This window comes from Macaca thibetana, chromosome 7 (assembly GCF_024542745.1).
Source record: "Macaca thibetana thibetana isolate TM-01 chromosome 7, ASM2454274v1, whole genome shotgun sequence".
Taxonomy (NCBI): domain Eukaryota; kingdom Metazoa; phylum Chordata; class Mammalia; order Primates; family Cercopithecidae; genus Macaca; species Macaca thibetana.
The window spans coordinates 157,854,153-157,878,254 of NC_065584.1; the positions used below are offsets into that span (position 1 = coordinate 157,854,153).

The following is a 24,102-nucleotide window of genomic DNA, read 5'->3' on the forward strand; positions in this document are numbered from 1 at the left end:
AGTTTTTTCCCTGTACAAATCTTACACTTCTTTTAAGTTTATTCTTGAGTATCTTAAAATTTATTACTATTTTTGTTAAATTTATTTCTAAGTATTTTAGTTCTTTTTGATGCTATTATGAGTGGAATTTGTGAATTGAATTGATTTCTTAATTTCATTTTTTGATTGTTCCTAAAATATAGAAATACAGTTGATTTTCATATCTTCTGACCTTGCTAGCCTTATTTATTAGTTTTAGTTGTTTTTTGTTTTTTTTTTTTCCAGTAAACTCATGAGGGTTTTCTGCATAGATAATTATGTCATTCACAAATGAAATAGTGTTACTTCTTCCTTTCCCATCAGTATTCCTCTTTTTCTGACCTTTTTGCACTGGCTAGGACTTCTAGTACTAAGGAGTGAGAAACTAATATCCTCGTCTTGTTTCTAATCTTAGGGAAAAAGCATTTAATCTTTCACCATTACATACAGTGCTCACTGTAGGCTTTTCAGGTTGAGGAATTTTACTTTTTCTAGTTTGTTGAGAGTTTTTATCATGAGTGGGTGTTTCATTTTGTCAAATGCTTTTTCTGTGTCTAGTGAGATGACTAGTGGTTTTTCTTTTTTCTCTTAATGTGATGTGTTGAATTGATTTTGGAACGTTAAACTGTCTTGAATTCCTATGATAAATTCTACTTGGTCATGGCATGTAAATTTTTTAATGTGTTACCAAATGTGGCTTGCTAGCATTTTGGTAAGGAGGTTTATACTGTGATCATAAGGGATACTGTCTGTTGCTTTCTTTTCATGTGTCATGTTTCTTTCTTTTCTTTGTCGGGCTTTGATAACGGAGTAATACTGAACTCACAGGAATGAATTGGGAAATGTTTCTCTTTCTCTATTTCCTGAAAAAGTTTGTGAAAGATTAGTATTATTTTCAAATATTTGATAACATCCAGCAGTAAAGCCATTTGGGCTTAGAATTTTCTTTGTGTAGGAAGATTTTTACTTACTAATTCAATTTCTCTATTATAGGTCTGTTCAGACTTCATGTTTCTTCTTGATAATTCGGCAGCTTATGTTCTTCTAAGAATTTGTCCTCTTCCTCTTAAGATGTCTGATTTGTTGGCAATTTTTTTCCCCAAAATATTCCCTTAAAGCTTTTTTAGCATCTGTAGGGTTGGTAGTATTGTACCATGATAAAGAAGTCCCTTCTTTTATTCTTGATTTGAGTAACTTGTGTCTTCTCTTAGTTTCCTAGTCTTCTACCTGAGATAGAAGCTTAAGTAATTCATTTGAGACCTCTCTTCTTTCTGATGTAGGTAAAGCACTACATTTCCCTTGAAGTGCCACTTTAGCTGCATCCTGTAATTTTTAATATGTTGTGTTTTTATTTTTATAGTGTTAAAAAAGTTGTGTTTTTGAGGCAGAGTCTCACGATCACCCAGGCTGGAGTGCAGTGACACAATTATGACCCACAGCAGCCTTGACCTCCTGGGTTCAAGTGATCCTCCTGCCCCAGCCTCCCAAGTAGCTGGGACTACAGGTGCACACCACCATGCCTGGATAATTTTTTGTATCTTTTGTAGAGATAGGGTATCAGTATGTTGCCCAGGCTGGTCTTAAATTTCTGGGCTCAAGTGATCCACCACTTCAGCCTCCCAAAGTGCTGGGTTTATATATGCATGAGCCACCATGCCTGGCCTGTTAAAACAATATTTTTAAATTTTTCTTACGATTTCTTCTTTGACCCTAGGATTGTTTAAGAGCATGTTTAATTTTCAAATATTTGGGGTTTTCTCAGATTTTTTTTAATTCTGTCATTTTTTGCTTTCATGTCTTGGGGCTTTTTTGTTAGATGTGTATGCATTTATAATTGTTATACTCAAAGAAGAAATAACATCATTCAATCATAGTAGCAGATTTCAATATTCTACTGTCAAAAACTGCTAAAACAATTAGACAAAGTTAGAAAGGATATAGAATATTTAAGTAACTCTGTCGACCAACTTGACCAAACTGACATTATGAATCTTCATAATCTTCTTTATAAGAAACTGCAGATACAGATTTCTTTTCAGGCACACATGGAACAGCCTCCAGGATAGACCACATGCTAGGACACAAAACAAGTCTTAATACATTTTAAAAGACCAAAATCATATAGAGTGTGTTCTCTGACCACAACAGAATTAAATTAGATATCCACAGTAAGCCTGCTGTTTGTCTGGGGCCTGCTTCCTCTTGCTATAAAAGTAGTAAACAGGTCAGGTGTGGTGGCTCCTGCCTGTAATCCCAGCACTTTGGGAGGCCAAAGCGGGTGGATAGCATGAGCTCAGGAGTTTAAGACCAACCTGGGCAACATGGCGAAACCCCATCTCTACTAAAAGTACAAAAAATTAGCCAGGCATGAATGCGCATGTCTGTGGTCCTAGCTGCTGAGGAGGCTGAGATGGGAGGATTGCTTGCCTGGGAGGTGGAGGCTGTAGTGAGCTATGATTGTGCCACTGCACTCCAGCCTGGGTGATAGAGCGAAACCCTGCATATGCAGGCATCCATTCCGGCCCCTCCACATTGCCTTCATGGGACTTTGGGGGCATGGGAAACTGACAAACACAAATGAGAAACTCTAGCTGCCTCCACTGCCATGAGTAATAAAGTTCTTTGTCTCTGATGCAGCACTTGTATCATATGCCCGCACCCATGAAACAGTAATAAGCTAACTTGTTAGCTTATCAATAAGGTAGACTCTCAGATCCTGCTTGGTTCCTGACAGTTTCTTTAGTTCTTAGAATATACTTAAATAGCCGCTTTGAAATCTTTGTTAAATCCAGTATCAGAGGACATTCCAAGAAAGACATTTTGTAATGACTGCCTTTTTTACCCCCTGAGTATGAGTCACACTTTATTTCTTTGCATGTTTCTTCATTTTTGTTGAATCTTGGATATTTTGGATAGTAAATTGTAGCAACCATGGATTCTGACTCTTTCTCCCACCCCCTAGCAGTTGTTCTTGTTTCGTTTGTTTAATAACTTGCCTGTACTAAATCTGTGATTTCTGCCTCTCCCAGAGTATACAACCACAGATGTTTCTGTTTAGTGTTTAGTTTTGATTATCTTTTTATTTGTGTTTTCTAAATGTCTCTGTTTAGATTTTGCCCTGTGTCTGCATAGATTAGTGTTGAACCAAAGATTGGTCAGAAGTTATGCTCAAATACCTCAAGCCAAAAAGCCTACCACTTTGAGCTGATGGGTCTTTGTGTGGTTTGGTGAGTGCTTTCAAAATCTGGATTATTTTTTACTTTTCCCAGCCTTTGCTTTCTACCAGGCTCTCTCAGTTGTCTTGTGAACACACACACACAGGTTTCATCTGCCAGGGGTATGTGAGTGGCTCGGGCCTGCTGCAGTCCCTAGGGCACATACACATGGCCTTCAGTCAACCTAGGATGTGTGCAGAGGTTATCAAGCCTTCTCACCACTTTCTCACCTCATGGAATACCTTGTTCAATGGCTAGTCTACCATCCGTTGCTTACCTCAGTAAGATACAACCTCAGGCTAGCAGGACACTGGCCCTTCCTATTCACTTGCCACCAGGATTGCTCCTCTAATTGACAACACTCCATATCAAATGAGCTTCTCTGGCAACAGCAGCAAAGCCACTGGTTTGTAGGGCCTGCTGTAGCCTGGTTGAACAATCACTCTAACAGAGCTATGGGGGAATGGTTCAGACACTTGTTTGTGTGTGAAGTGTGATAATTTTCATGAACAGATGCTTCTCAGCTTGTTATATGTCTTTGGTCAGTTTCCAGTTTTTGACAGTTTTTTTCCGCTTTATAGTTGCTTTGGGGGAAGAGGATTTGTCAGTCTCAAACCATCATGCCAGGAGTCTAAAATCCCAATCTACATCATCTTGCCATTGATGCTGGTGTAACTTAACTGCCTGTTTGATTCTCTGTGATCACATAAGTTGCTTTCTCTTACCTGCTCAGCTAGGATATGGAACAGCAGCAATAGAATCAACCTGGGGAAAGTTGATATAGAACACTGGGACCATAGTGGGCATGGAGTTTTCCCATGGTTAATTAGGAATGATTTACAATGATCAGGCATTGTTTATACTTTTATTTCCTGTATAACTAATAAAATATATTTGCTTTACAAATGGTATATCATTATATAAATGTTATTTATATACACTTTGTATCAACCAGAGATTAAAATACTGCCTTTTGTAATGAGATTCTAGAAACATTGTCTTCATTGTACTCATTTCTCCCTGAATTTCCTTCCATTTATTAATTCGATAAATATATACTTGGTTATCTAAAGTATACAGAGGCATGTTCAGTGATTCCAAGATGAAGCTGATATGTATTTTGTCCTTAAGGAGCTTATAGATTAGTGGAAGTAATACAATGTAAACATGAAAAATGGAAATAGGACGTGCTGGATGCCATTAAAGAGTTACAGATCTGTGCTATGGAAGTTCAGTAGGGTAATTGAGTTTTCCCTATCTAAGTGATTCTATTATATCACTCATTACTCCCATCCCCTCATCCTCCCTGCTTGCATTCCCTCCCCAGCTGCTTTCCTACTGTAATCCTTATGGCGTTACTCATTCAAGCTAGTCATAGTAAATAACATGTATGCAGAGCTTCCACGGGCACTTTTCTTGTTTGCTATTTGTCTGGGTCATATCAGCTTGGGGTTTAGGTAGAGAGCATTATTATTCCTAATTTACAGATAAGGAAACTGACATCAGAGTGACTTGCCCAACCTCGCATATTAGAAGAGTCAAGTTTTGAACATAGGTCTTTGTACTCGAAATCCTGGGCTCTTTTCAGTATGCTCTGCTGCCTCTCACCCAGCAAACTCTCTCTCCTCTAGCCAGTAGATAGTTGAGAAGAATTAAGTTTGATGAGCTGGGTCAGAATTGGAGGCAGCTTAGTGTGTTTCTAGATGAACACACAAATGAGGCAGCAAAGCAAGACTGTTCAGGCTACTTTTTGAATCATTTCCCAATAAGGGTTTTTAATGACTTAATTTTACAATAATCAGAGATCCATATTTTCAATTGCATCTCATTTCATAGGTGTTGAATTGTTAAACAAAACATATTCAAAACCAAATTATTCATCATCTCCCTCTCAGTCTGTTGTCTCTTAACATTTCCTTTCTCTAGTAATGACACCTCCAGCTCCGCAGTCTTCTAAGCTAGTAACTTGGAAGTCTTTGACTCCTTCCTAACCTTTATCTCAGCATCTAATCCTATCATTTCCAGCCTACCTCATAGGGTTATTGTGTAAGTAAATTGACAAAATATATAAAGAAAAACTCTGAAAGCTGTGAATGAGAGGTATTTATTTCCTCTAAGGCAGTGCATCTGTTGATGTGTACAGTACTACAAGGCCTCAGCAACCATTCAGAGTTAATGTTTTGTAGTATTTAGTGAAGCGTGTACTTAACGTCAGAGCTGAAACTGCATAATCTTAACATTCTTATGGCAGTCTGCACTCTTAAAAGCACTACCAAGGGAGGAGAAAAAAGGGAGAGAGAACAAGGCTCTCTTGTGTGATTTGCACGAGAACTGGAAGTCACGTTTTCAGACTCCGCTTGGCTATATCCAGAGGTCTTTTAAACTGAAAACCAAAGTTGATTTTATTAATACCACTCCACCACTCATTCTCTGTGACCTAGGGCAAGTGATTTAGCAGTGTCAGTCTCTACATATAAGTTAGAGATAATGATTGTACCTATTTTTTAGAGCTGCTGTAAGGATTGAATGATCTGTATAGACAGCCAGAGTGCCATATATAAGGTATATAAGTGGTAGCTATTGGATTACTCTTCGCCCTCTCCACCTATCTAGAGATTTTAGGTTGGTCCTCCTTTGCCAATTCCCTGAGATAGATAATTTATTTCATGTGGCATATTTATTTAGACTGCATCACATTACACTCTCACAGTTCACAAACATTTCCAGGAGGTTGTTGCTCCACCACTTCATTCAAAACTAGGTTCACAGTTTTCATGTTTTCCTCTCTACGTCTCTCCTACTAATTTCCCTTTGCGGTTCGAACATGATTCTGATGAACTCTTTCAGTTAAAAACCGTGAGATTAAACTTGTACTCTCTGACTCCAAAGTAAAAGAGATTTTAGGTTCAATATTAGGAATACATTTCTACAATCAGGACTGTCCATGAGTAGAATGGGCTGCCTTGGAAGTCATAAAGTTACCCATGGCTACCTCTATACAAAAGTGGCTTTTGACTAGCAGCTTTGGCTTGCCACTGCTTCCTTTCTCCGATCCAGTCCCTGAGGTCTGCAAGCCGTTTCAGTATACTCGCAGTGAAGAGTTTAATAAACAGATTAGCTACCTGACTTGCATTTTTTTGGCTTTGGAATTTTTGGTTCAGGATTTTATACTGTCATAGCTAAATGAATTGACAAAACAGCAAAGTATAATGAAGAAGTTTATCAACCTTTCCCCACAGGATTACCAAATACAGAGGTGCAGGGTTTAATATTAGACTAAAGTTGAAGATGTGGCCCTCAATTCTCCTGCAAAGGAGCTCTGCAGTGAAGTCACGATAGCCATGGGCCTCTGAGTGCAGCTAGGGTCATCCATACTAATTCCATATGTTAAAGTAGAAGAAAATAGTGAAGTCATTTGAGAGACTTTTATGCAAAATTTGACAGATGTTGCATGCTGCTTTCAGGATTAAGAAAATTACATGGGCACTGCCGTGCCCTCTGTGAGATGTTTTATTCTCAGCTGTCACCCTCCTTGTCCCTTGCCCATAACCATTATAGTGGCCAGAAAGTCTGCTTGCCCTCCAGTGATGTGTTTTGAATAGTGCCCATTAGTTTTCAGTAGTTACCCTGGCCTGCATGTTAGCCTTCAGTTTAATGGCCTTTTTTATGTTCATTCATTTTATTTTATTTCCCATCGTGGTTTTGTTTATTTCTTTTTTGTTTTTTGTTTTTTCTGTTCTCTTTTTTAAAACCGTCGTGGTTTGCCCTTCATATTCCCCAATGTTTGCACATGACAAGATGTTGCCATCCCAACATTACCTCCCACTTCACTGACCAGTGCCACTACTGACCATCTAGCACCAGCCACAACGGGACCATTGCCTTCAGCTCCTCGGGATGTCGTGGCCTCCCTGGTCTCTACCCGCTTCATCAAATTGACGTGGCGGACACCTGCATCAGATCCTCATGGAGACAACCTTACCTACTCTGTGTTCTACACCAAAGAAGGGATTGCTAGGTAAGTGCCTGTGTGTCTGCAGCCAGTTTGGTCACGGCAGCCTTGTCACGCTCATACCTGGCTCTTGGTATCTGTACCAATTTTTAGTCCAGAAAATAAGATCACAGAGATGCATCTTCCCTAATTTTAGGTCATTAAATAATCTCCCAAGCAGACTGAAGTCCTGGTAGTCTCTCCTTTTCTGGGATGACTTAGGGAGAGGACAGATACAGCTATTGAGGTGGAAGTATTTAAATGTAACTAGGATTGCCCTTTTTTCATAAGATTCAGTCAGTATAAATTCTAGAGATTAAGGTAGACTTAATTTATTAAAGTAATCTTAAATGAATATTTGCCACACCCTTATGTGGTGTGAGTTGTGGAGCTCCAGGGGTTCTCCTTGATGAAGCAAGAGTAGTTAGTGATGACTACCTAAAATAGCATTTTCATTACATTCCTCTTCATTTCCACCCCCTCAGGAGCTCACATTGCTCAGAGGAGAAGATCCATAATGTCCAGGCTGCTTTATGCCACAGGCTGGCTTCACTTTATATGTCCAACTTGCTTTTCCTTTTTTCCCAATGTAACTGACTTTCTAGTGAAACCAATCTAATCACGATAGCCTTTTTTTCCAGTATTTTTTCTTCAGTCACTTCCCCTTGCCCCTTTCTAAGCTAAAGGTAAATTCAGTTAATCCTTCTTGGCCCAGGTTAAGCCCCATTAAGTTCTCAAAAAGCTTTCCCCACCTTTTCAGCACGTAGAGTGTTTCCCTTGTACGTGTGTTTGTATCCCTAATATTGGCACTTGATTGTGGTAATATGTGATCTGTTACTACCTTAAGCTGTTATTCTTCAATTATGTTACATGTATTTGTGCTGTTTTCCCAACCAGATTATAAACTCTTTGGAAGGAACCATGGCACGTGCTGACTGTTCACACATTGCTGAGTAAATTCCTTCACTGTGCTCTTCCAACCAGAATAAGAAAGCTAAGATATCTGTTTTAGTAGGAGCGCTAACACATCCGCTAAAGCTTACATTTCCATTAGCATGCTTATAGTTGATGTATATTATAGTTAATACCACACTGGCAAGTTCAGCAAGTGCAGGACCCTTTCTTTAATACTCTCAAGAAGTCTAAGTGACATAATTGAAGACCAATAGATGGAGTTACCTGAATGCTGTACTGTATGTTTTGAGTTTTACAAGGGTAGGAAAACATAGTTCTATACATAAAAAAGGTAAGACATTCCCACCGAACAGCAAGTTTCAATATCACCATTAAAATATCTTGAATAGGTTTTGAAATCTCATTGCAAATCTCATAAGCTGTCACAGAGGAAAGAAGCCATTTAGTAATTCTGTGTAATAAACTTTATTTCTACAATAGGTGTTTTGCTCTTATTGTGCCTTCTACCAGAAATGCATTTTCCTCACATTAATTACATCTGGCTTCTTATCTGTCATCCTTAGATGACATCTCCTCAGGCCTTCCCTGAATACCAACCCAAACTTAGCCCCTCGGTGACTGTCACACAGTGGGGTATCAGAGCCAGCTTGTTCCCAAGCTAATTGTTAAATGCTTGGGAAATTTTGCAAACCTAATGACATGACTTGGCAGCTTGAAATTGGGCACGGTGGGAGTATTTACAGTGACAAATGCTACAAACCAGAGCCAGTTGTTAAACGTTCACCAGAACACCACTGCTGTCACATCACCCATTTTTTGGTATGTGTGTGGTATTTTTTTGTTTCGCTTTTTATTTTGGGTTGTGTTTTTTTTTTTTTTTTTTTTTTTTTTGAGAGCACTTATTACTCTCTGAAATTTTCTCTTTTATTAGCTTATTTATTCTGTCTGTCTTGTCCAATAGTGTTCTCCAGCACCTGGAACATTTAGTAACACTGGCATTTAGTGACACTCAGTAAATATTTATTAAGTAAATACATTAATTTCAATCAGTGGAGAAATAATAGATAATTCAAGTAATCATGTTGAGATTGATTAACCATTTGGTGGGAAAAATAAAAGTTATATCTCTGTCTTAAATTATAGATGGATTAAGAGATAAATATTTTTAAAATCTATAAACATATTAGAAGAAAATGCAGAAATGATTTTTATCATTTGGAGAACAGGAAAGGGCTTTTAAAGGGAGACAGCAAATCGGGAAGCCATAACAGGAAACAGTAACAAAGTTACAAATTATAAGTAAAAGATATCCCAAGAGACAGATAATACAAGCAGATGATTCATAGTACTGGAAAGCCCATTAGAGTAAAAAAAAAAAAAAAAAGGTTTTCACCATCACAGGCAATCTTGGAAGCAAAATGATGAGGGTGTTTTGTTTGTTTGTTTGTTTGTTTGTTTGAGACAAAGTCTCACTGGGTCACCCAGGCTGGAGTGCAGTGGCACGATCTTGGTTCACTGCAGCCTCCACTTCTCGGGTTCCAGCGATTCTCCTGCCTCAGCCTCCCAAGTAGCTGGGATTACAGGTGCCTGCCACCACGCCCAGCTAATTTTTGTATTTTTAGTAGAGACGGGGTTTCACCATGTTGGCCAGGCTGGTATTGGACTCCTGACCTCAGGTGATCCACCTCGGCCTCCCAAAGTGCTGGAATTACAGGCATGAGCCACTGCGCCTGGCCAAGTTATCATTTTTCATCTATAAAGCTAGCAAAAATTTTAAGTTGATAATATCTAATGTTCAATGAGTTGACAGCTAGGAGGAAACCACTCTAGGTTATTGGTGGCAGTATAAATTAGAATAGTCTAGGGAAGGTGATTTGGCAGAATTTTAACATATTTTAAATATACATAGCCTTCCATCACACTTCTAGGTAACTGTCCTGTAAGACATACAGATATATGTATGCATTGGGCCCTCATACAAACACATTTATTTATAGCATTGTTTGCAAGATTATAAAAGGAGACTATGTAAAATATCCACTGGTAGAAGAATGGTCACATAATATACAGTCGTGCGTCACATAACAATGCTTCAGTCAGACAGACTGCGTATACAATGGTGATCCCATAAGATTATACCACTGTCTTTTTACTGTACCTTTTCTGTGTTTAAACACATAGACAGTTGCCATTGTGTTCCCATTGCCTACAGTGTTCAATACAGTAACATTCAGTACAGTAACGTGCAGGTTCGTAGCCTGGGAGCAATAGGCTGTCCTATACAGCCTAGGTGTATGGGATATACTCTGAGCTTATACCATCAAGGTTTGCATAAGTGCATTCTGTGATGTTCACATGATGAAATCACGTGATGCATTTGTCAGAACATGTCCCCGTTGTTAAGCGGTACATGACTGTATGTATACCCGTAAGTATGGTGCAGCAGTTTTTTAAAATGACCTGTCTGTATATTTTGATGTCTATGTAAATGTGTAAAGCAGTGATCCTCAACCAGCGACAGTTTTGTCCCTTCATCCGTCAGGGGATATTTGGCAATGCCTGGCAGCATTTTGTTTTTTTTTTTTTGGTTGTCGTAGCTGGGATGAGGGAAGTACTTACTGACATCTAGTGGGTAGAGGCCAGGGATGCTAATGAACATCCTGCCACACACAGGACAGTCCCACAACAAAGAATTATCCTCCCCAATGTCTCAGTAGTGCCAAGGGTGAGAAACCCTGGCATGGAGACTGTCTGGTGAGATATGTGTCAATATGTGCCACAGTCAGCTCTCAGGGCAGGACAGGTTTTAACAAAAGAGAACTGAGACTTGTTTTTTTTTTAACTATATGTACTTTTATATTTAAATGTTTTTAATGAGACTCACCTATTTAAATTTTATGATAGATTATGGGTTGGAGTAAGCAGGAATGATTAGTAAATGAATTTGTAGTTGGAAGAGATATAGAAGTTGAATTGGTAGAGGCAGGTGGGCATGACGAGTGTATGTAAAGGAAGAGGAAGTGCACGGTAAGGCCATCTGTGTGTATGCTGTGAGAAGGATGCAAAGGCAAGAAAGCTGGCCAAACTGGCCCAAAGGTTTTGGCAGAAATTAGTAAGAGATTAGAGTAAAGTGGACGTTTGGAGCCAGATACAGGAATGCCAGTGAGAATTTGGACATAATCAGATAAGAAGGGACCATTTTAGACTGTTAAGAAAGTTGTACACTGTGATTTTACTAAACAGTACTTTGGGAACACTACCCAAGATTAAAGGAGAGAAACAATAGAGTCAGGGAGACAAAACCGTTTAGTAATTATGTTAACCTGGATATGTGCTAGTTGTCGGCTTGGATGAAGGTGAAAGCAGCGACTTGAAGTGGATAGGACGAATCTGGGAAATATCTAAAAGGAAGATTTGAGAGACCATAATAGTTTTTTGTTGCTTCATTACTTTGTGATTTCTCAATAGAGGCAATGAAGGAGAAATTAATTCTTTTAAGTCATAAGACTATAACCTGGCTAATTGTTATATAAACAAAACTTTCTTATTAACCTTTATCAGCTTAAATTTTCTTATCTAAAAAACAAGGGTAATATATTTGCTTCCCAGATGTGTGGTAACAATTAAATGTGAGAATGTATGCCACTACCTGTATTTACAAATTCACCCACTTCCTGCATTTGAAAGTTTAGCCACCAGGTGGCACCATATGCCTTGGTCATGAGCTGTAATTCTTTTGGGTACCTAAGTTGCCAGAGATTTCAGAGGGTCCTTCCTCTCTGCCTTTTCAGCTATGAAAATTTCATCTTTCTTAAAAAAGCAGTACTTTTCTATATTAACCATTAAGTGAGAAGTGGAAAGTAAGGTATTCCTGCTATTTATAGCACTTTAAAGATGGATTGAAGCCTTAGAGATCTGTTAGTCTAGTCAAGGGGTTACCAAACTATGGACCCTGTGCCAAATTGGAGCAGTTATTTATTTTTATGGCCCCAGAGCTAAGAATAGTTTTTACATTTTTAAATAGTTACATTTGAAATATTACATCGGTAGCTATATAATATCTTCCATTTTGCCTCTTGCCCTATAAATATTTACTACCGGGCCCTTAAAGAAAAAGTTTGCCCACCCTGTCTCATTTTTTCATTTAATACATAAAGAAAGTGAGGACCAGGCCGGGCGCCTGGCTCACACCTGTAATCCCAGCACTTTGGGAGGCCGAGGTGGGCGGATCATGAGGTCAGGAGATCGAGACCATCCTGGCCAACACGGTGAAACCCCGTCTCTATTAAAAATACAAAAAGTTAGCCAGGCGTGGTGGTGGGTGCCTGTAAGTCCCAGCTACTCGGGAGGCTAAGGCAGGAGAATGGCGTGAACCCGGGAGGCAGAGCTTGCAGTGAGCCGAGATTGTGCCGCTGCACCACTCCAGCCTGGGCGACAGAGTGAGACTCCGCTCAAAAAAAAAAAAAAAAAAAAAAAAAGGAAAGAAAGAAAGTGAGGCCCAGAAAGCTTTAGTGACTTTTCCTCGTAAGCTAGTAGCGTTGCTAGAACTAGAATTGCATCTCCTAACTTCCAGCCCAGTGCTTTCTTTCTATAAAGTGTGCCTTTTTCTTTCCCTTTTGACTCTTAGCTTTCCCATTCTAAGCTGAGTCCCACTGTAACCCCACACACTTATGAGAATTGTTTCAAGTGCTTCTTGAATCTTATCCTAAAACCAAGGGTTTTTTCCTGCGTATTAGCTTGGTTCTGGGACCTCAGACCAATGGTGTCAGATCACCTATGACTGACTTTTTTTTTTTTTTACCGGTAATACTACTTTAGAAATTTGATTTAGGTATTAGTAAACTTCACCTATTTCTCCCATTTTTTTCCGTTTCACATAGAAACAAACAAAAATTATATATATGATATTACTACACGAGATTTACATATCAGAAGGCCGATTTTCCTTTATTCATTCAGTGTATATTTGTGATGCAGCTTCCCTGTGTGACCATTCTGCTAAGTGCTTCTATGGTACACGAACATGAATGAGACAGTCTTTTACTTCAGTTTAAAGTAAAGTAGTCCCCCTCCTGTGTCTTTCTAGAAGAAAACTTGTTTCAACTTTTCTGTATAGGGTTAACAAAAGAGACCTGATCTGTACTCTCTCAGAGAGCCTTTAGTTTAGTGTAAAATACAATACGGTTGACTCCCCAGAACTTAACTACTAGTAGCCTACTGTTGACTGGAAGCCTTGCCAATAACATCAACAGTCTATTAGTACATATTTTTATGTTATATGCATTATATACTGTATTCTTGCAGTAAAGTAAGCTAGGGAAAAAATGTTATTTAAAAAATCATAAGGGACCAGGTGTGGTGGTTCATGCTTGTAGTCCCAGCACTTTGGGAGGCTGAGGCGGGTGGATCACCTGAGGCCAGGAGTTTGAGACCAGCTTAGCCAATATGGCAAAACTTTGTCTCTACTAAAAATACAAAACAGCCGGGTGTGGTGGTGCGCACCTATAGTCCCAGCTATCCTGGAGGCCAGGGCACGGGAATCCCTTGAACCCAGGAGACGGAGGCTTCAGTGAGCCGAGATCACACCAGAGCACTCCAGCCTGGGTGACAGAGTGAGACCCTCTCTCAAAACAAACAAAAAATCTTAAGAGAAAATATTTATTGTACATTAAGTGAAAGTAGATCATCCTAAAGTTCTTCACTTTCAGGTTGAGTAGGCTGAAGAGGAGGAGGAAGAAGAAAAGGGGTCAGTCTTATTGTCTCAGGAGTAGTAGAGGCAGAAGAGGTGGAGGAAATGGAAGCAGGGCAGGAAAGGCAGGCATACTCGGTGTAACTTCTGTTGAAAAATATCCGCTTATAAGTGGACCTGCACAGTTCAAACCTGTGTTGTTCAAGCATCAGCTGTACTTCCCTTTAAGACAGGGATCATCTGTGATCAGACCAAGTGTCAGAAACCTTAAATTGTAAGAAATCAGTTGATCCTTCCTTGTAAATCTTGTGATTGAGAGATTTAGCTGAAGATAAAATAGTATTTTTAGGTATCTCAAGTATCTCTGAAAGGTAATTTCTGTTACCACAGTATTCTTTTCCGGGGACCTAGCTGATTATAGAGAAAAAAAGTCCTCTGTAAATATTATGTGGGTACTATTGTTGGATTTTTTAGTTAAAATAAAGTAACTTAAAGAACTATAGAAAATTACTGAAAAGCACTTCTCTGCAATGCAAATGTTCACAATCAGACAAACTGGCATATGGTCATGTAGACCTAAACAAATTTTAATCTGCAATTTCAAGACAGATTATCAGTATTTTAAAGTAAGAATTTTAATTCAATAAATTAGAATAATTTCTTCAATGGAGTAGTTTGAGGCTCTTTAATTACTTTCTCAAGACAGGTATAGCTCTTTCCTCACATGAATGATAGTTCCTAAAAGCCAACTGTTTGTCTAAAACAAATTCCTTCACAATATTTGTTGAAAACTCTTGATTATACAATCTGGTTTTCATTCTAGTGAGTACAGTAGACTGAGCATGTTTGTGGACCTGTGTTGGTCACACAGACCCCAAGACAGAATGTGGAAGCCACCTTTGGTGAAGAACCTAGATAACTGGTTTTAAGTTTTCATCTCATAATATCTAATACTAGACCACTGGATTTGAGTTGTTTGTGATAAAATTTGTCAGACATTTCATATCATTTCACATCAGCTTCAAAATCATTGAAGTAGTGTTAATTTTAAAAAATAAATTATAAAAATCAGTATTATAATCAGCTTATTTTATAGACTGGGTTACACTTAGGATTTATTTAAATGTTTAACATTTTTATTTCCAATTTTAAAAAGTGGTAACCTCTAACACTCTTTTTATTGAGAGTCTCTTATCCAAAATATACACAGCATTCTTTGATATTTTCTGTGAAATATCATTAGGTCATACCAATATCCACCTTCCATCAATTTCCCTAAAACTCAGTGATTTCTAAAGCCTAGAAAGTTGATGACTAGCTGCCCCATTTGAAATGGCATTGAGAAGAGCCCTGTGTCTTCTCTGAAAGGAAGTTGTGATTATGGTCAGCAATATCAGTAACATTTCAGCAAGAACATCACCGACTTGTCAGATACATATGCCCTTGCTCTTTTGCCAGTCCCCATCTTCTTTGCACTGTCCTACCCCCAGAAGCTTCATCGTCTGAGAGCTAATTTGCCTTAAAACTGATAGATTTTTATGTAGAGTGGAAAATGAAACTGTACATTCTAGAAGTATTCCTAATTGATGCTATTTCTCTGCAAATCCTTCTTTGTCTAAAGGGAACGTGTTGAGAATACCAGTCGCCCAGGAGAGATGCAGGTAACCATTCAAAACCTAATGCCAGCGACTGTGTACGTCTTTAGAGTTATGGCTCAAAATAAGCATGGCTCCGGAGAGAGTTCAGCTCCACTGCGAGTAGAAACGCAACCTGAGGGTAAGTCTTCCACCTGTCTGTCAGCACCCCCTAGAGGTAGACTCTTCTGAAGTTCTACCTTTGTTTAGCCTCGCACACCATAGGGGAGCAGAAGATAACAATTCCTTACCGTCAGGGCCCTTATCAATTATTGCAGGCAAAATTAATTTACATCCAAAAACAGCAAATAGGGTCAGGCATGGTGGCTCATGCCTGTAATCCAAGCACTTTAGGAGGCCGAGGCAAGCGGATCCCCTGAGGTCAGGTTTTCTAGACCAGCCTGGCCAACATGGTGAAACCCTGTTTCTACTAAAAATACAAAAATTAACCGGGCATGGTAGTGAGTGCCTGTAATCCCAGCTACTCGGGGAAATAGCTGAGGCAGGAGAATCACCTGAGCCCAGGAGGCGGAGGTTGCAGTGAGCCGAGATCGCAAAACTGCACTCCAGCCTGGGTGAGAGAGTGAGACTCCATCTTTAAAAAAAAAAAAAAAAAAAAAAAAAAAGCAAATAGTATGAGACAATATACTTCTATTGATGCTTTTCTACATGTTCATATTTTACTGATCCTTTAAGACTTAGCTCAGATGCCTTCTAGAATCTTTCCTCTAATATTGTTATCTCCACAGTTCTAAGGTATTTATTACATTCTTTCTTCAGTTATGATTATGAACTTACCTTGCTGACTTTGTAGCAAAGACGGAGCCTTTGTCATCTTTACATTTCCCACAGTGTCTAATGTCATGCCTTGCACGTGAAGTAGGTATTTAATGATTGTTCTTAACTGGATTGTCTATCTATAGGCATACCATGCTCTTTAGAATCTCCTTGAGGCTTTATTTTGGGCCTGTGGTCTTTTGTGCTACCTAGGGTTACTTCTAATTACATTTCTAAGATTTTCTGTGACTTGAGTGTCAATCGGGTTTATTTATAGTATAAATGTGTTGTATATCTTACGTGTGGGTTGTAAACTATAGGCCCAAAATTACAAGCGGCCGAATCTTAATGAATGCTTTTCCTACTTGAGGTTTTTGTCTGGACTTTTGCCTTCTTTTAGCACAAGTTGTTTTTCCTCAGTATATTCTTCAGTCTACTTTTATTATTAACAGCATTAGTTTTTCTGTATTAAAAACCTCCAGTAATAATAAAATATTTTACTTTAAGTAGAGAGTATTTTAGATATATTTGTAGAGGCTACTGACCAGGCAACTAAACAGATTAAATGACTTTACCAGTGGAACTATAGAAATAATTTAAGAACTTTACCTGACGGGTAGAATAAGTCAAGAAGCTGTAGAACTTCACTTTCTAATGCCATGGCAAATCACTCACCTGTCAAATATTTATTGAGTATCCCCTACACCAGGTAATGTGCAAGATACTGGAGATGCAGGGATGAACAAGCTAGGTCTTCTTCCCTTAAAGAAGGAGCAGGCAAGATAGGAGACCTTTCATCATCTCAGTGACAGAGATTGAAGATAGGAATCAAACCCAGGCAAGAACAAGAGGGCCATCACAGAGTCAGGGGGTTGATTTAAGGGAAGAGTGTGTTCTCATTACAGGCAGGATGTTGAATTTTACAGTTATCTATGTTCAGACAAGAGCAGGAATACTCTATTAGGTTTCAAGCTCAGTTACCTTTCATCAGCTTTCATATAGAAGCATCATTCATGAGAGATACTAGGATACAGAATAGAGAAAACTGACTGTAAAAGATAGAAAAGTTAAGGCAGGATCCTAGGGAAAGATGAGACCTGAGGCTGGCCTTGAGGCATTTGACTTAGAGCAAGCATATTGTGGGAAGGAATTTGCATGACCCAAATCCCAGAAATAGAATCTAACAGTGCACATGCAAGGTAAGTCATGATGAAAATGAAGGAAATGCAAGGGTCCTATCCTGAGGCTGTAAACCTTCTGAAACTACATGAAAATAAATCTTTGTGTCTGTACATACTCACATTTCCCTTGGAAAGAATCTGTAGTTTTCATTATCATTTCAGTTCATATGTCAAATTGTTGAGAGCCACTGGGAGGGTCATTGTCAAATTTAGAGATGAAAGAAAAGGGGTGAAGAAGAGTAGATTTATTGAGTGCCCACCATGTGTCAGCCACTGTGTTAGGCAGTCAGGATGTAATTGTTAGGCAGTCAAGATGTAAAGATGAGTAAGACTTGACTTCTGTCCACAAGGAGTTTATGGTCTGGTACCATAGACAACAGTGTGATGTGTTATCACCTTAAGGAAAGTAGAAAGCACAACCATTTATTCAAGGAGTTTGGCTAAAAGAAAATAGTTACAAGAATATAGGTAGAAGGGGCAACAGGTTCTGGTGAGGGTATTTTAGGGATGGAGAAGAGACTAACATGTTTTGGCAAAAGAGAAGCAGTTTCTGAAGAGAGATTTGCATTTCATCTGGAGGTGTTCAGCTTGTGTGGGGGAGGCATAAATGTTGGAACCAGCCCTTGGAAAATATCTTACATATTTAGTTTCACAAACCAACTTAACATTTTTTCCATTTATTATGCCACTATACAGCTGAAATGAAAGAATTCATTAGCACCTTTTTTAGGATCATATTTGCCTACACTTGGCCAATGAATATATTGAAAATGATTTCAAGAGAATTTAGGGACTGTTTTGTTTTTCTTCTCCTTTAATAAGTTAGAGGAAAGTTTCCCATAGCAGCAGAAGTGTGACAAACCCCACCTGTCAGGCTGCACAAAATGCACCCTTAACTTAAGTGAGTAACATGATTCATAACTAAAGCAAACAACTGTTAGAGTAACCATATTCAGATTTCTCTACTTTGGTAGCAAAATTAATCTTAAGCTATGGTGCTGTTATTCAGGAAAGCCAGTTTGTTTTACATTTTGTTAGTTTTTTTTCCCTTCCCAGTTTTTAAATCCAATGAATTACAGAAACACTAGTGCCAGAGAAATTGTTTTCAAATATAGATGTCTACCAAAGTGTAGGCATAGACAGCTACACAGGATTTGTGTATAAATTGGAACTGGAACCTGTCAATCAGACAAAAAGAATATAGTAAAAGGGTAGGTATGTGAGCCATTGTAGGAGACAGAGCCAGCTAGACACTTAAGCAGTCAGCCAGTGATCCAGTCCTCCAGTCACATGCATCCTGTCATGGATATTGTAATCATCTCCTGAAGGGTCCTCTTGAGCCCATGTTTTAGAATCAGCAAGTACTCGACTCCTGGGTCCACCACAAGCTAACTTTCCCATCACTTGGGAAAGATTGTTAACTTCATAACCTCACCTGTAAATGAGGATGATAATATTCATCTCATTTGGTTTAGTGCAAAGATTATATGAGAAAATACATGTCAAGTATTTAGTGCTTGACTGACTGTAACCATTCAATAAATGGTAGCTGTTTTACAATTATTATTCTTTTATCTACTCTTGTTCCTTTACTGTTTTCTTCCATACATGTGTTCACATGTCCTTTCTAAACACAGATCTGATCGTGTCATGCTTCTGCTCATAATTTTTTAGTAGTTACCTAATACCTACTAGAGAAAATATAAGCTTCAATAGCAGGACACTAGAGGATTCTTCACTATCTGATCGGTCATTGTTTTCAACATTCTGTCTCCCATATCCACTCTGTTTCAACCAAGCTGAACCACTTAACACTGTCTTTTTGTATATTCTCCCTATTGACCCCATTGACTGGAATGATTTTCCCCTTGGTATCTGAGGAAAGTGTTCATTTTGCTTGACTCCAAGAATTCTTCACTAATCCTTCTTTTCCCTCCCAAACCCCTCCCAAAGCAGAATTGTGTGCTCTCTCGTCTTTCTGGTTTTGTTATAGCCATTACCTAAATCTGTTAGCACTTAAGACACTTTTTGTAACTGTTTATGTATCTGACTTTCCTGCTAGACTGGGAGTTCTTTGTGGGCAGGAGTCTCTTCATCACTGTATCCCTAGTGCCTACCACAGTGCCCGGCAGAAGAAGGATCTCTTTCTGTGGTGGTTGCCTTTTATGTCTTGTGTAGGCCCACTGCAAAACTGGGATTTTATAAACCACAAGGAAAGTTTTTCAATGTAATTTCTGGCTTTGATTTGAATCATAAAAAGGAAAATGTGTTTATATATTATTCTAAAACCACTTCAATCAAATCCATTGTTTTCTTAGCTTCTATTATTTTTAAAACATGGCCAATATGACAATATTGCCAAGAATGGTTATTGAGGAGTGTAGCATTTCATTTATATCTTGCTATCTCAAACTTTTCTTTCTAGTTCAGCTCCCTGGCCCAGCACCTAACATTCGTGCATATGCAACCTCGCCTACCTCCATCACTGTTACGTGGGAAACACCAGTGTCTGGCAATGGGGAAATTCAGAATTATAAATTGTACTACATGGAAAAGGGGACAGATAAAGAACAGGTATGAAGTGAAGCAACTTTTCAAACCATTGATTGGAATAGTAAAGTCGAAATATATTTCCAAAACTCAATAGTTGCTTGACTGGAAATTTGAGGGAGAAAAAGATACATAGGAAATGAAAAGTTGACAGATTCTATTTCTTTGTACCAAGTTTTATTGTGTAGTTTTTACCAGCAGCGGTCACTGAACATCAAGCAGTATTTCTAAGTAAATTGTCAGTTTATGATTAATCTGCTTTGACTGTTAAAGAACCTTATGTAAAAGGGATAAAATCTGTTTCATGTAGAATATAGAATTTGTATAGCTAATTCTTTAATTTCCAACTTTTCTTTTGGCTTGAGTTGTGTATGTATAAAATGTTTTATTTTATTCAAGGATGTTGATGTTTCAAGTCACTCTTTCACCATTAATGGGTTGAAAAAATATACAGAGTATAGTTTCCGAGTGGTGGCCTACAATAAACATGGTCCTGGAGTCTCCACACAAGATGTTGCTGTTCGAACATTGTCAGATGGTGAGTCTTTCTTCCTCTGGAACAATATACCACGCTTGGTGCCCCTGGTGGCTTAGTTGTAAGATCATGGGCTTTGATGTCTAGAAGATTCAGTTCAGATCCCAATTCTACCTCTTTCTGGTAATACGACTTTAGTAAAGTCTGAACACCTTTCTTTACATGTAAAATGTAGATAATACCAACTTCATTGAGTTGCTGTAAAGATTGAGTGAGAAAACATAGAACATAAAGTGCCTCTTACTGAGTAGGCTCTCAGCATTTATATAAGTAAATACCATTCCTTGTTCATAACACAGACCATTCCAGGGCTTTTGGAAGACTAGCCTTGTTCTACTTAGCAATCATATTTGCATGCCAAATTAGTCTTTCTAGTTCCTCCATATTTGTGACTGTTTTATTTCTCACCTGTGACTGAATTTCTAAATTAAGTTATATACATACCCATGACCTACAACAGTGTTTTTTGAACTACAGCTTGCCAAAGAGATTAAGTAGGTCAAAACCAGCATTTAAAAATATGTATATTTTTAAAATAGAACAGAAAAGATTAGAGTTCATTGCACTTAGTAAGGGTATATGTTGTTTCATGAAACTCAGCTAAATCTAATGTTTTAGGAAAATGTCTTTTTTTTAAATTTATTTATGTGTATACAGCTCTTACATAAACACACATGCTTTAGAAGCTATAGTTTAACTCCCTTAAGAAAATAGTCAAACTTAACATCACCAATAAAAGAACAGGCTGACATCACGTGCCTCCTTATGTGATATGTGGAGGAAGACACAATATTACTTCTGTTGTATTAGTCCCAAAAATATTTAACTTGAATCTGATCATGATGAAACAATGAGACACATCCCAATTGAAGGAAGTTCTGCAAAAAAAAATTTTTATTTTAACTGACTTGGATTCTCAAAATATATTAGTTTTGTGAAAGAAAAAAACGGTTGAGGAATCATTCTAGAATCTAGATTAAAGAAGAGTAAAGACATATGAAATAAAATATGTATGATCTTCGGATCCTGCATCTGGACGTAAAAAAAAACAGCCATAAAGGACACTATTGGTATAATTACTTAATGTTAGATACTTACAGTATTAGGCAATAGTAAATATTAGATGTTATTAGCTATATTAGATAATATTTTTGTGTTAAAATTTCTGAGTATGATTTTCGTATTGTGCATTTTGTTGGAGGATGTCCTTGTTCATAGGAGATACGTGGCGATACACACTGCAGAATTTTGGAGTGAAGTATGATGACTGCAGTCATCTCTCAGATGATTCAGAAACAATATGTAGAGAGATAAATCTGTATACATATACATAGAGTAAGATAAATAAAGCAGAGGTTGCAGAATATTAATAATTGTGAATCTGAAAATAATAGCCATTCATTGTACTATTCTTGCCACTGTTTTCCATGGGCTTGACAGTTCTCAGGATTAAAAAGTTGGGAAGTCTGGTGCAGTGGCTCACACCTGTAATCTCAGCACTTTGGGAGGCCAAGTCGGGCAGCTCACTTGAGCCCAAGAGTTCAAGACCAGCCTGGACAACATGGCAAAACCCCATCTCTACTTTAAAAAAAAAAAAAAATAGCTGGGCATGAGTGGCACACATCTTTAATCCTAGTACTCAGGAGACTGAGGTGGGAGGATCACCTGAGCCCAGGGAGGTCAAGGCTTCAATGAGCTGTGATTGCACCACTGCACTCCAGCCTGGGTGACAGAGTGAGATGCTGTCTAAAAAAAAAAAAAGTTGGGAAAAAGAAAACAAATAAACTGTAGGTGGTTATACCTTGGCTACTGAACTACATAAGCCAGTTAGTCAAGATATTGGGGAAAAGTTAAGGGAAAAAAAAGTTTACTGTAGGCTCTTAAATCTACACGAGGCAAATTTTAACTGCATTAAGTGTGTTGGCATGTTGACTACAGTATCTGTGGGAATTGAACACATCTCAGCATGGTGGCTAGGGGAAGCACTTTGGAATAATGCAAATCTTGGTTCCGATACCAGGTGAAACAAATATCTTGGACAAGTTAACTTCTCTCTACCTCTTCTGTAGTTTTCTGATCTACAAAATGGAAATGATAATAGAAACTCTGTCCTGAGATTATTATAAGGAATAAGTGCCTGCCATGTAATGACCATGCAGCAAATCTTTACTATAATGATGATAATGAAGACAATTATGACAGCTATGTTGGATGCCTCTGCAACTCAGTCACTTCTTAACATGGAGATGACTGGATCATTAATGTACTTTTTTCAAAACACCATGTGCCTAGGTCCTACTCTAGACCCTCATTACCTGAATCTCTGAGTGTAGGCTTAAGGCACTTTGCTGGGCACAAATTACAGAAATTAGCAAGACACATTCTTTTGTCTTCCAGAAGCTATAGTACAGTGGACACTTAGTTGTATACCTGGTCACCAAATGTTAGAGACAGAAAAGGAGAGGTTTCCATGAGTGGATTGGGAGAGAAGGGCTAAAGTCAGCAATTTGTGAGTGCAGAGAAAACAAATTCGGTTTACTTTGCTTGCTCTCACCAATATGAAGGGAGATACTAGAGAACGTGTGGGCCACACACTTTGAGATAACCCTGGGTTATGTTCTAAAGTGAGGAACTAGGCCGGGCGCTGTGGCTCACGCCTGTAATCCCAGCACTTTGGGAGGCCGAGGCGGGCGGATCACAAGGTCAGGAGATCGAGACCATCCTGGCTAACACGGTGAAACCCCGTCTCTACTAAAAATACAAAAAAAAAATTAGCCGGGCGTAGTGGTGGGCGCCTGTAGTCCCAGCTACTCAGGAGGCTGAGGCAGGAGAATGGCGTGAACCCGGGAGGCGGAGCTTGCAGTGAGCCGAGATCGTGCCACTGCACTCCAGCCTGGGTGACAAAGCGAGACTCCATCTCAAAATAAATAAATAAATAAATAAATAAATAAAGTGAGGAACTAAAGTTATGTGGCTGTTTGTTTAACCAACAGTCCCAAACTTCTCACTTCTAAATGAGTATTTTCTGGTATCTGGTTGCCTCAGGAAGCCAGATGGTTCACTCTACCAGCTGTCATTGCTTAAATATCTTTGCTCTCCTTGGGAACTGCCTTCAAAACCAGCTTAGAAACTCCACAAGAAAAGCCAGGCTTACTGATGTATGTACATCTCATTTTGATCCATAATGTCATTACCCCATTCAGTCACTTGCCGTATTCCAGAAAAACATGATTGTCTGCCAAGATAAAGATAGACCAGGGCCAGATGCGGTAGCTCATGCCTGTAATCCAGCACTTTGGGAGGCCGAGGCAGGTGGATCACCTGAGGTCAGGAGTTCAAGACCAGCCTGGCCAACATGGTGAAACCCCATCTCTACTAAAAATACAAAAATTTGCCAGGCTTGGTAGCAGGCATCTGTAATCCCAGCTACTCAGGAGGCTGAGGCAGGAGAATCACTTGAACCAAGGAGGCAGAGGTTGCTGTGAGCCAAGATTGCGCCATTGTGCTCCAGCCTGGGCAACAAGGGTGAAACTTAGTCTCAAAAAAAAAAAAAAAGATAAACCATCATCAATAATACTCAAAAGAATGCATTTAAGG

At 38.7% G+C, this 24,102-nt stretch overlaps 1 protein-coding gene across 9 annotated transcripts in view; it reads left to right on the forward strand.

The window, feature by feature from the left end:
- Positions 1-24,102, forward strand: part of NEO1 (neogenin 1) — a 259,185-nt gene that overhangs the window by 184,025 nt on the left and 51,058 nt on the right. For 6 of the 9 annotated variants that reach the window (XM_050797717.1, XM_050797725.1, XM_050797718.1 and 3 more), the window contains exons 8-11: positions 7,032-7,251; positions 15,450-15,604; positions 19,846-19,994; positions 20,370-20,508. In XM_050797717.1, coding sequence (XP_050653674.1) covers positions 7,032-7,251; positions 15,450-15,604; positions 19,846-19,994; positions 20,370-20,508 — 663 coding nt within the window. The remainder of the gene's footprint in view (positions 1-7,031; positions 7,252-15,449; positions 15,605-19,845; positions 19,995-20,369; positions 20,509-24,102) is intronic. The other 3 variants (XM_050797720.1, XM_050797726.1, XM_050797723.1) reach the window with 1 other exon arrangement.